The 13,101-nt window shown below is 49.8% G+C and overlaps 1 protein-coding gene and 1 pseudogene across 1 annotated transcript in view; one reads left to right on the plus strand and one right to left on the minus strand.

Moving 5' to 3' along the window:
• The window catches only part of LOC129399576 (uncharacterized), a 378,786-nt pseudogene that overhangs the window by 96,849 nt on the left and 268,836 nt on the right, over positions 1-13,101 (plus strand).
• TMEM131 (transmembrane protein 131) overlaps positions 8,493-13,101 on the minus strand; it is a 190,631-nt gene continuing 186,022 nt past the window's right edge. Inside the window, exon 41 of the mRNA XM_055119780.1 lies at positions 8,493-9,544. Within this exon, the coding sequence (XP_054975755.1) occupies positions 9,260-9,544 (285 nt within the window). The 3' untranslated portion in view covers positions 8,493-9,259. The remainder of the gene's footprint in view (positions 9,545-13,101) is intronic.

A 13,101-nucleotide genomic window follows, 5' to 3' on the forward strand; every position in this document is an offset into this window, starting at 1 on the left:
GGGTGGGGTGACTCGGTGGGTGGGGCAGGTCATGCAACTGCTACTGGTCCAACTGCCACTGGACCAACTGCCATTGGACCTGCTCGCGCAGCGCCCTGATCTTGTCTCACGTTGTAGTGCTGGCTGGTGCTGGAGAGGCGCACACATCCCTCTGTGGAGGGCAGGGCAGGCTGGAAGGAAGCGACTGACCCTTCCGAGTGCCCTGGAGCTATGAGGCGGGGACCAGTGGTGTGTGTACGCAGGCGGGCAGGTGGCCATGCTGGGGCAGGGTGGGGGGTGTTGTCGAGGGCCCATGCCTACGACAGGGCCTCTCTTGTCAGCTGGGGACGGCGCGGAGACAGCAGGACTAGAAGGAGGTGGGGCGCGCCCGTGCTCTTGTCGCACATCACCCTCACCTGGGACAGCCTGGAGAAGGTCAACATCCTGCAGTCATCGTGTGCATTGTCAGTGGCGCTGACCATCTGACATCAAGTCCGCGGTGACTTAGGTAGGAGCAGGGGGCGGTCCCGGTTTGTGGACAGCCGGGAACCCAGGGGAGGGCGGCCCTCAGCCTGGGCCCAGCTCCCTGCGCTGGTGGAAGGGCAAGGGGCGGGGCTGTGCTGAGATAACTTGGGGGCCTCTTGGGCCGACCTTGAGACTAGTGAGGGGGTGCCTGCGTTGCTCATGGTCACTGTGGGGTCCCTAGTGGAGGCGGGGGTGGGTGGGTGGTGTGTTACATGAGGGTGGGTGAGGTCATAGAACCAGACAGGATAGTTAGATCAGGTGAGGTCACACTGAGTGAGGGTAGGTCAGGGTGGGGTGAAGTTACAGGTTCTGACAAGGTCATGGGGTGTGGGACCAGGTCATGGGGTCAGATGAGGTCACATGGGGCCAGGAGAAGTGGCAGCACAGGCTCTGCTCTGGCCTCAGAAGCAACCCCAGATTCCCTGGCACAGAATCTGTGCTGGGCAGAGTGTGCCCCACTGTCCTGGGTCCTGTGTGTTCCCCGCAGCCCTCTTCTTGTTGCCCGACCCCCAGGCAGCATCTCCAGGAAGGCTCCGGCAGTGCTGGACTAGGCCCATGCTTAGGCCTGCCCCCTCCCCAAGTGGGATCAGTAAACCGCAGAGTTTTACATTAGTAAGCCTAAGAGTAAACCATCTAGCACACTGTCACTCATCACACACATTTAGAACCGATAGTTCAGTTGGCTGCTAGGATAATGGATAGGTAAGGGAATAGTTGTGACTGTGGCCTAGCAAATGGCCTCTGTCTCATCAGGGTCATCTCAAAGTGGAGTGGTCACCATAAAGCTTTAAGCCTTTATATTAGTCTGAGGAAAAAGCTGGTCAGTTTGGGTGCCTTTAGCTCCAGGTAACGCGGTTTCTGGAGCAAGTTGTCCAGAGGCTCTGAGTCTCTGGATTCAGCCAGCAAGGGGAGGTCTTCAGGCAGCAGCTCTGCACTTCTTTGTCTCTCTTTTCTCAGATCTCATCTCAACCTGCCCCAGCAAGAAGGGGAGCAAATGACTCATTTCCTCCCGCCGTGCCCCATTCCCTGGGATGGCAGACTGAGCCTGTGGAGTCAAGAGACCAGAGCCTTCGTTTTCATTTACTCACATCACAATTATTTAGTCGACAAATGGTTGCTGGGACGTATCAACAGTTTCTGCAATTGTGGACAGACCTTATCTAGGCCCTGGGGCCAGCAGGGAGCCTAGATCTTTTTAGTGGCCCCCGGGGTGGGGAAGGAGCAGAGGAGGAGGTGCTTTCTAGGATGGCATCTTCCACACTTCGCTGAGAGGCCTTGTCTCCTGGCTCCATCACACACACAACCTGCCCGCCCTACACTCCCCTGTCCCTGAGATCCGGCCACTACATGGGCCTGCAGCAAAGAGTAGATGCAAAGTCAAAATTTAGAGATGCATCATGGAAACTGGGGAGGGGGTGGAGTTCCGCTGGAACCACTTCTTTGGGCCAAACAGAGACTGGGGGTGGGGGACAGGGGGTGGTCTGGTGACAGATAACGATTTAAATTTTTTTTGGGGGGGGGAGGATCACACTCCACGATGCTCAGGAGCTAACTCCTGGCGCTGCATACGGGATGCCAGGGATCGAATCTGGGGCAGCTCGTGAAAGGCAAGCCGCTCGCCTCACCTGCTACAGTACTGCTCCAGCCCAGGGCTAATGCTTTTTGTTTTTTTTTTGAGTTGCGCACCCAAGGCTTCTTTTGAGAGAGATGACTCTTATGATGAATTCTTGTAATGTGTAGCTTCACAGCACTGTCTGACCCTGGGATCTTGTCCCGAAGCGCTAGGACCCAGGTTTCTCTAGGCCCCCCATCTTGGCACTCCTCTGGCCAGTGAGTCTCCCCTGAGCTGCCTTGGGATTCCTGGCCAAGTCTGTGGCCCTCTGACTCCCCTTCCTGCACACGTTGTGGTGCCAGTGCAGGGAGTGTGACCGTGTCCTCGCAGCCCTGTCGTTCCATGGTGTTGTCACGCTGTGCACTGCAGCCCCGACCCAGACTCACTCCCTTGACTCTGGGTCCAACAGACCCCGGCTGCCTCCTGCTGCACTGCTGGTCCCCTCTGGTCTCTAACTGGAAGTGCATGGACACCCCCTCACTTACAGCACGCCTCTCTCAGCCCCCACTCAGCAAGGCCCAGTGCCTGCTCCCTTGAATTAATGCTCCTCAACCCACGGGCAGCCAGGAGTAATGTTAACCCAGTCACTGGGCTGAGCTCTGCCACCCGCCCTGAGAGTGAGGATGCCCCCCTCACAGCCCCTGGGCAGAGCTGACCCCAGAGACTCTCCTGTAGGACTCTCCGCACAGCAGGCATCCAGCCCGGCTTCCCCAGCACAGCTTCTAGAACTCTCTATGGAGTCAGGTGATTTCCAAGTCATGTATGGAGTGATATGGCAAGGGTAAGGAGGAAGGAGAAATAGAGCCCTGGCATGCCTGTCCCTCAGGTGAGCTGGCTGCAGCAGGACACCGGACCTCCATCATCATGTGTGCTGCTACCTCCCTGGGCCCCAGGACCCAGGCCCAGCCGGCCCAAGCAGTGCTGAGGAGCTGGACTCCAGACATCTGCCCCAACCTTCTGGCTCCCTAGAGAGGCCAGACCTGGTGCTACTGGCCTGACAAAGTCCCACTGGGAGAGCAGCTCTGGCCTCAAACAGGAGCTTGATAGTTGGGGGCAGCTTGTTCAGCCAGAGCCCACACCTGGGGATAAAACTCATCCTAGAAGTGAGAAAGCTGGAACTCACAGGCCCAGGTAGGCCCAGGCTCCAGAGAAGGGGATCATGCCTGCCTGGGGCGTCAGAGGTGGGGACCTGGGTGAAGTTGGGTCTCCCACACGACAGCTGCCTGTGGGTGGGACTGGAGCCACCCACTGCTCTTTTGATTCCCTTCCGGGTCTCTCAGTTCACTGCTGGCAGACCACTGGCCTGAAGAATGTGGGGCCTGAGCCTACATCAGCCCAGTGTCCTTGGGGCGCATTACTTGGGGAATTATCTTCTTTGGGGCAGCTGTCTTGTCAAGATGGGGCAAAAGCTGCTGCTCTGGGTCAGAGCAATTGTACAGCAGGTAGGGTGTTTGCCTTGCATGCACCTGGCCTGGGTTCAATCCCTGGTACCCCATAAGGTCCCCAGAGCCAGCGAGGAGTGATCCCCAAACACAGAGCCAGGAGTAAGTCCTGAATACCACTGGGTATGGGAAAAAAATAGATGCTACTCTTTGTAAAACAAGAAAACTAGCTAAAACATGGCGCATCAACTTATCCAGGGTGACTGGAGGAACAGTACAATGAATGGGAAGGGCACTGGCCTTGCACATGGTTGACCCAGGTTTGATCCCTGGCACCACATATGGTCCCTGGAGCCCATCAGAAGTGATCCCTGAGCACAGAGCCAGGAGTAATCCCTGACCCCAAAATAAATAATTTGCCCCAAATTTAAAACCAGACTATAAGCAATTATCTGGAGGATGTGGAGTGCCAGGAAGGACAAGCGTGCAGGACTCTGGAGGACATGGTAGTGTCCAGTGTCCTGGGGCCCAGGCAGAGCTGCTGTGGGGCAGGCCCAGTGGCCCTGGATGCAGAGGTGCTCAGGGTCTCGGTGCAGCGGGAGCACCTCTACCAACCACACGCACCACTCTGCCTCCCCACCAAGCACCTGACCCTTCCCAGCTCATTTTCATGAAATGTTTTTCTTTCTAAGAAAGTGTTCTTTAATATTCAAACATTAAAATGTAGGGACTGGAGTTACAGTACAGTGGGTAGATCACTTGCTTTTCACATGGCCAACCTGGGTTCATCCTTGGCACCCCAAGGTACCCCAGACTCAACAGGGACTGGTGGCACTGGTGCCAGTGCCTGTAATGTGGGATGAGAATCAGCCCCTTACACTGATGCCGGTTCAGTGTTGGCAACAAGTGATCACAAACTGCGAGTTAGGGAAGTCTTGAGTAGGTTCTGTCCAGCAAGAAGTGCAGTGAAAAAGGGCATGACCTTTTCCTCATTTCTTGTTCACATTTTCTGCAGTGGAGGACAGAGGAGTAAAAACCCAGCAAGGTCGGGAAGAGCTAGTCTTGCTTAGTGTGCCAGCAGCTGGGTTGTTCTCCAGTCTGCTCCAGCCTCTCGATGCAGTTCAAGGACCCCTTTTCAGGATAGAGCATACGAGACCGCCCCCTGGTGGCCACTTTCTGTTTGGCACAGAGACGTTCGAAGCTCCCTCATGTCCCTTGCCAAGGAGGCTTCTTTTCAGAATAAGCTCTCACATAAATTCTCAAATCTTATTCGGGACACACTCAAAGGTTCATGCCACTTCCAAAGGGAAATTCAGATTATAATTAATAAAATTTCATAGCATTGTGGCAACATTTACTTTTCTATAAACTGCTTTATTAAATTTCCCCTAGCCTGGAGACAGTACAGCAGGTAGGGTGCTTGCCTTGCATGCAACCCTCCTGGGTTCAATCACAGGTGCCACATACGGTCCCCTGAGCACAGAGCCAGGGGCAAGCCCCAAGCACAGCCAGGTGTGGTCCCAAAACAAAAACAAAAATTCCCTCCGAAAATAGAGCTACGGATTCCTGCTTCCTGCACCCAGAGAACTTGGGGATCGCAGTGCATTTGCTCCTCAGGTGTGGCTGACATTCTCTGGCTCCGAAGTGAGTATGAGTTTGCAGAGCGAGAGAATGGGGAAGAGCTAGAACAGCACGCAGTCTTGGGGTTCAGGGAAGGGATGCATGAGGGGGTGCTCTGCCCAGAGGGACAGGCCAGTCAGGGATTGGGGGTGTGTGTGAATACTGTTGTGGATCTTCTCAGCACCTGCCAGTCTGGCTGCCCCCAAGGTCTGGGTGGGCGATGCAGCCCAGAGTTCAGACCTGGCCCAGCTGCTTCAAAAACAACGGTGGCAACTGCATGCCTAGGAGCCCATGCTGAGAATGGGTGGGTGGGGGGTGACAGGATGCTGGGTGCACTCAAGCTTGCACCCCACATGGCCAGCAGCAAAGCTGGCGTGTTTATGGGCACAGACGTCTGGGGTAGCTTCCTCTCTCCTATAAAATAGGGGTCAGGCCAGGAGGAGCTGTCAGCCTTGGGGATTCCTTACCCAAACCCAGTCCCCCTGGGAGATGGGCAGGAGCTCAGGACACCCAGGACTGTGCTCACCCTTTGACAGTATTAGTCTCTATCCCCTGGAGAGTCTCAGGGCTGAGTGTCTGAGATACTTCTGGGAGTAGTTAAGCACAGTGACCAAGAGAAAAAAAAAAACACTTTGCTTAACTATTATGTGGGGAGCGGCATACTAGGTGTTGTCAGAACTACTACTGGCACAGTGCTTAGGCTGATGCCTGGTGTTGGTGAGGAACCAGGCAGAGCAGGGGACTGAAACTGGGGATTGAACCTGGGACTCCCGCTTGCAAAGCAAATGCTTCAGCCCTTCATGCCATCTCTCCATCTCCCCAGCCAGCTGCACTCGTTTCCCACACTGCCCCCAGAAACAGTGTATTCTGTTTCACAGGTGGGGAAACTGAGGTCCTCTGAGCCCCATCAGGAGTGAGCACTGAGCATAGTAGGATGTGGCTCCTCCAAACAAAAAACCAACAATAAAACATTGTGTTAACAATTTGATGATAAGAGGAATTTCTGTTGGGTGTATTTGGCTAAATCTCACTTACTTGAATTTTTGGTTTGGGGCCACACCTCCTCGTGCTCAGGGCTTAACCCCGGCTTTGTGCTCAGGAGAGCGGCCAGGGTCATACTCACTGCATGTGGCTCTCCAGGGACTCAGCCTCATGACCACGTGCTTTTCCTCTAGCTGCTATTAAACCAGGTCCATGATTTAGTTTTAAAGTATCCTTAAAACATAAGCTGTTTCAGGGCCAGAGAGACAGGGTAGCCTTGCAATCGGCTGCCATGGATTCAGCCCCCGGCACCCCACATCCCTGAGCTCCGCAAGGAGGAGAGAGCTTTTATTTTCACATTTCACTCAGGCCTATCCAGCACAAAGGAAGTTACTTATTTTCACCGTTAAATGTTAGACTGAGTCCTGTCAAAGCCTCAGTTTTGGTTGGTATGTTACCACTCAAATACTTACCCCAAGAGTTACCTGAGCGTCTTCCCACAGAGAAATGGCCCAGTGCTGGTCTCCAGAAGAGCATAACATGGCTGGTTCTTCCCAGGTAGACTGTTCGGGCTGAGAACTCCGGGGCCTTCCTGTGATGGGGGCTGCAGACTCCTGTTTATGCCTAACGGCACGGGAGCCTGCGTGCATTCCCGACACCCTCCAACAGGAACAGCCCTGCTTCACATCTAATCTCACAAAGAATACGCCGCAGCTGAATCTTCCCGGGTGGCCCCAGTCTGCAGGGGCGGGCTGAATGCCCATCCCTGTCACTGGGAGACCTAGCAGGCCCACACCTGCATTCTTGCTGGCAGAGAAACACCCAACATCACGTCTCCAATAGAACGTGATACTGTAGCATCTTCCCAGGCTGAGAACTTTGGAGCGTTCTCAAAAACGGGGGTGGGCAGAGTCCCCTCTCTGCCTGAAGGCTCAGCAATCTGAAGCCACACACGACGAGGGTCCACAACTGACCTTCATCATGCTGCCAGCCCACCAGATCTACAGCTCCTGGACCTCAAGATTTCACAGTACTGTCAGCCTAGCAGGATCACAGCAAATCTGATTGGAAAGTTTCCTACGAGACCACCAAGCTCTACGAGCCTCAACAATCACACAGAAGGCTCAACAAGCACCACCCGCACAGCAGACACTCAGACAATGACTTTAGTAACATCACTGTGAGATGTAACAATGATTGCAAGTTGACTCATATTGATCTATGATTTGATAATCTCACTTGCCTTTGTGTTGTAACAGACAATCTAAAACAGATTTGTGCCTGCAGCCTGGTGTGGTGGGTTGGGGAACTGGGGCCTTTGGTGGAGGGAAGGTCACACTGACAGTGGGATTGGTGTTGAAACATTTAATGCCTGAAAGAACTGTATCACGAACAATTTGGTAAATTACAATGTTAAAAAAATAGTTAATTGAAAAACTCAGGTAATCCGCACAGAAACTCATTTGAATTTCTCCCCTTCAAGTGTATGGTGCTTCTCAGGCCTGCCAAAAAGAGCAGCCTGATGTGAAACTGGAGTTTTTAAAAGATGTTTTCTATGAAGGAGCAAGTTAAGGAGTCCTGCAATGCCCTTATTTAGCTCAAGCATACCAACAAACACTTTTCTGTTGTGAATGAGCATTTATATGAAGCTCTCGTGTTTTCACAGCTTTCTGACACCTTAGTTTTGGCACTGGGGATAGGAAGAGAATCCCAAACCCTAAATGTATCCTGACTTCGCAAGTGAACTCAGCCTGCTCGAGGCTAGACATGGTCCAGGTACGCCAGAAGCCCAAATAGTAGTGTTCAGTCTTCCTTGGTGGTGAAGCACAGGCTGGAAAGGAGATGCAGCTTGCTCTGCATTTTGGTGTAAAGCAGAGAAAAAAAAAAAACACCCAACAAAAAAACCCACTGGAACCATGTTTCATCATGGGGATGGCCAGACACTTCATGACATAACTAGGGCTCAAACATCTAACTTATGTTTGGTGTCTCCTGGCTACCCAGCAAAGGGTATGAGGAGAGTGAGTTGGAGCAGGAAAGACTTTGTGAAGGTTAAATCAAATCAATGCATGTAGCATGAACTTGCTTAGCATTACAGCAGTTTATACAGGCAACATTCAAAGGACATGTGGGAGTCCCGAAAATGGAAAAAGGTCAACACATTTAAAAGGGAAAGTAAATTTCAGATATGTGAACTGCTTTCTAACTTGCAGTGATTTCCATGGAAATGCTCCAGTACTAATTTCACCACCGTGGGGATTCTGGCATGGAGAGTCAAACACCACTTTTACCTATCAGTTCTATACAATAAGGTAATGGGCTATTTTGAAAGTCTGAGAAAACCCAAAGAAACAAATCTTGCATAGAAAATAACAAGGCACACAACAATTCAAGGCTTTTGAAAAAAAGCATCATTTATTTCAAAGTACAACACAAAGTTGCATTTTAAAGAAATACACATTCAATCTTGTATCCCAAGACTTGTTTATGTGCATTTCGGTTTATCTTTAAAATAAATTCAGGTATACAAATGTTACATACCTCAAGTACAAACAGCACAGAAAATGCATATGGTCTCAACGGAATGTTTTTACATTCATTCACTGTTCTTAAAATTGACTTACATTTCTGTAATCTGCTTTTAAACCAACACAGCCTTATTTTAAAAAAATACTCTATTTTTCAGCACAAAGTCCTCTTACATTTTTAAAATTAGATCTTGGTGTGTAATATTGTGAAATTATTAAAAACCAGATTTGGTAATTTAATAAAATTGTCACATGCCAGGACTTTTGAATTAACTCAGGTTTTTTTCCTTAGCTGTAATGTCAAATTTGTGTTCATACAGATAAAGAGTGAAAGAAGACAGGTGGTGGAAACTTGGTAACAATTAAGCTTGTCCAATGTACAGGTCTTACCAGAGTTTGTGGCTGAGTTCAGACTTCTCTCTAAAAGCACAACAGCAAATCTCATTATCATAATTGCAAGAAAGATCTGAAAGAAGCAAGTGGTACAAGCCTGCCCTGCTTGAGTCTGTTTTGCGAAGATGAGGCGGGTGGGCTACGGGGAGCCTCGGCAGCGAGAGCCTTTGAGCGATGTCTCCCAGACTGATGGGTTATGATCTGAACAAGGGGCCCCCACTCTTTTTTTGGGCCTAATTTCAATTCTCATGAGGGAAGTGTGAATTAGGCCAGGGGTCGGAGCCTCTTCTTCCAATCGTGGGGCTCCATATCCGCCAGGGGTTGTAGGGCTGCCCGAGATCTTCGGCGGGGCCTGAGGCGGACAGAGTGTGAGGCCCGGAGGTGTTCTCGGTGCCCATGAGGCCGATCCCTGTGAGCGTGTTTGCTGGAGTGGTGAACGGGAGGGCGCTGCTGAGGTTGCTGGACCAGATGGAGCTGCTGAAGGGAGTGGTGGACCACAGTCCGCTGGTGTTGCCGAGGATGGACTGGGAGGAATGAGACAAGCACATCATTAGCACCGAGAGGGGGTGATGCTACAAATGAGGGCAGGGTCTTTAAATGCCTACATTTCTTTAGAAATAAAGAAAGCCAGTGCTTTTTATACATGAGCCAACATCGAGCCACCTTGAGGTCTGTGCAGATGGTTCTTACTCTAAAATAAGAGCTGTGAGCCGGTCAGTAAGTCTGGGTTTTGTAATGAAAGCTGCAATAAAATGCACCCGTATGGCTGACTGGAATGAGCCACCTGCCCTGTTTTCAACAAGAGCGAAGATGGCTTTCCGTCCTACCGGGCTGGGGACTGAGGCCCTGACATATGCAAAGCTCTACTGCTGAGCCACAACCCCTGCTTCAGAATCTCTAAAAACTACTGGACTTTTACAACAAAGAAAATCACAATAGGATCATACTTTTTTGCAATAACTGTTGTGAAAGCTGAAACCACTATTTTCCTTGCTAAGAATTCTTTTTTGGAGAGCTTCAAGATGACTATGTAGGAGTAACCTGCCACTCTCACAGACAAAATAAATTTATGACTATGGAAACAGAGAAAATTTCCTTTGAAAAAGACCTTTACAATTGGATTGAGACATTTCCACAGCAAAAGGCAGCACTTAAAAGGTGGGGAGGTGGGGACAAAACCAGCCGAGGGGTGGCATGCGTGTCTTTACTGCACATCTTGAAAATGAAGAATTTTCCTCTTGGAAACACACACACACACACACACACACACACACACACACACGCATGCATGCATGCACACACACAGACACATATTTGCTTCTGCTTCAGGGACCCCAATCTGTGAATACTGTGCAGTAAAGACAAGGCCACGAACACCTGGCACTCAGGGTGTCTGGGGAGTATGTACAAAATGAACTGAGGGAAAGGAAACGTGTACTCAGAGGTTTTGCACACAAATGCCCTGCCCCAGAGTAAAATGCTATACCAGTCTGAAATGCTCCCTCATGGTGCATGTCACAATCACATGGGTTTCTTTCCTAATGAGACATAGCAAATTACTGGGATGCTGCTAGAGTCAGAAGCATTGGTGGGCACCATTTTGGAACCCTCACTGTGGTCTACCAGAGCTTGTGGGTACACTCTGCTGAGAACTCTACCGACACCATCAGGGCAGTTGGGGCCAGGCCAGCAGGAACCCCAGTCTCCTCCTGCTGCATCCGGATGGGGCTCGAAGCCCAGCCCCACACCCACAGCAGCCTGAGCCCGGCATGAGTGTGTGCAGTCCACATGGGGTGGTACCACCATATTCGAGGGATGCCCCTTTTGCACCTAACTCTGGTGGCAGCGGGTACAGTGCTCCTGGGCCAATCCCAAAGGCTGTTGCATATATAAGGTATCCTGCAAGACTGGCAAATTTATCTAATGCTAGAAACTAAGTCAGGAAAATCGGAATTTTCTCTGAACAAATGATTAAAACAAAAATCTCAGAAAAAGACCTTAAAACCCAGGTGAGGGCTGGAGAGATAGTACAGCAAAGAGCTTGTCTTGCATATAGCTGCCTGGATTTGACCCCTGATACTACATAGGGTCCCATGAGCCTGCCAGGAGTGATCCTGAGTAGAGAGCCATGAGTAAGCCCTGAGCACCACCAAGTGTGGCCCCTGTACCCTCCCCCCCCCCAAACCAAACAACAACAAAACCAGGTAAACCGAAGGAAGAGAGCCAGCTCAGTGGGCTGGGGGCACAGTCTGCACGCAGAAGATCCAGGGTCAGTCCCAGGCACCATGTGGTCCCCTGAACAGTTTGGAATAGCCCTTGAGCACTACTGGGTGTACCCCCAAGCAAACTAACCAAAAAAAGCTCATCAAACCAACAAATAAACCACTTACTAGAGTTCAAAGGGAGGGGGAGGGTTATAATTCACCAGCGGCTAGAAAGAGAGCCCCACAGATTGCAGTGCAAGCTCTATACGCAGGAGGCCTGGACCTGAGACCTCACACTATATGTTCCTCTGATCCATATTGGGACTCTGACCCCTGGTGGCAGATCTTGGAATTGCATGATCTGAGCATGGCCAAGTGTGATCGCAAAGCAAAATGAAGCAAAACAAAAAGTTCACCAGGGGCTGGAGCAATAGCACAGCGGGTAGGGCATTTGCCTTGCACGTGGCCGACCCGGGTTCGAATCCCAGCATCCCATATGGTCCCCCGAGCACCGCCAGGAGTAATTCCTGAGTGCATGAGCCAGAAGTAACCCCTGTGCATCACCGGGTGCGACCCAAAAACCAAAACCAAAACAAAACAAAAAAGCAAAAAAAATTCACCAAACCCTGGAGAAACACAGTGAGAACTTTAGAGAAGAATGAGAGTAACAGAGGAATCACAAAACCAGAAAACAGTGAACCAAATGGCAATACATACCTATCAAGGTCTAACAGTACCTACCAAGAACTACCTTAAATGTAAACAGACTAAATTCTCCAAAAACATAGTGGCTGAATGGGTTTAAGTTTTAATGCTCAAGTACTAATAAAACTTAACTAAAAAACCTCATTAAAAAATGGGGAGAACAGATGAACAGGCAATTCCCCAAAGAAGACATACAGATGGCCGATAGTTATATGAAAACATGCTCTGCATCACTGATCATCAAGGAAACTCGAATCCAAACAACAGTAAGAAATCAGCTCACACTGGTGAGGCGGGCACACTTGAAAAGAAACAAAAAGAAAGGCTGGAGAGATAGTACAGTAGGAAGGGCGCTGGCCTTGCACACTGGTACCTGGTTTAACGCTAGTATCCCACTTGGTCCCGATCTCTGCCAGGAGTAAGCCCTGAGCACAGTCATGTGTGGGCATCTCATACCCGCCTCCCCAAACAAGCAGACAAACAAACCCAAGGGACTAAAAGAACCAGTGTGGCATGGATGCAGGGAGGAAAGAACCCTGGTCTACTGCTGGTGGGAATGTTGACTGGTTCAATCATTTTGGAAAACAATAAGAAAAAAGCTAAGAATTGAATTTTTTTTTTCCATAAGATCCAGCAATTCAATTCTTGGTACTACGTCAAGGGCCAAAAACTCTATTCTGAAAAGACATCTTCATGCCTAGGTTCACTCACTGCAGCACTATACACAATAGCCAAAATCTGAAAAGAACCCAAGTGTCCAAGAACAGATGACAGGAAAAAGAAACTATGGCATATATATATACAACAAAATACTATTTGACTGTAAGAAAAGATAAAGTAAAGTTAGAAGAAAGAGACATATATGGAATAATGATCTGCATATGTAGAATAGGAAAAAAAAGCATTGTAAGGGAATAATAAATGCTAATAATAAATGCTAATAAATAATAATAAATAAGACAACTGAAATTGAGAATTGGTCCACAGAGCAAACCTGACCAATATGGCAGACAATTTCCCCAATACTCTCTCTCAAGAGACTCATTTCAATGTAAGGATTCACACATACCAGAATGTGAAGTAATAATTTCATGCAAATGAAAATAAAAGGAAAGTTGAGATGTATCAGTTCAGGAAAACCCTTTAAAGCAAAGATTGCAATAAAAGACAAC

The sequence above is a fragment of the Sorex araneus genome, chromosome X, assembly GCF_027595985.1.
Source record: "Sorex araneus isolate mSorAra2 chromosome X, mSorAra2.pri, whole genome shotgun sequence".
NCBI lineage: Eukaryota > Metazoa > Chordata > Mammalia > Eulipotyphla > Soricidae > Sorex > Sorex araneus.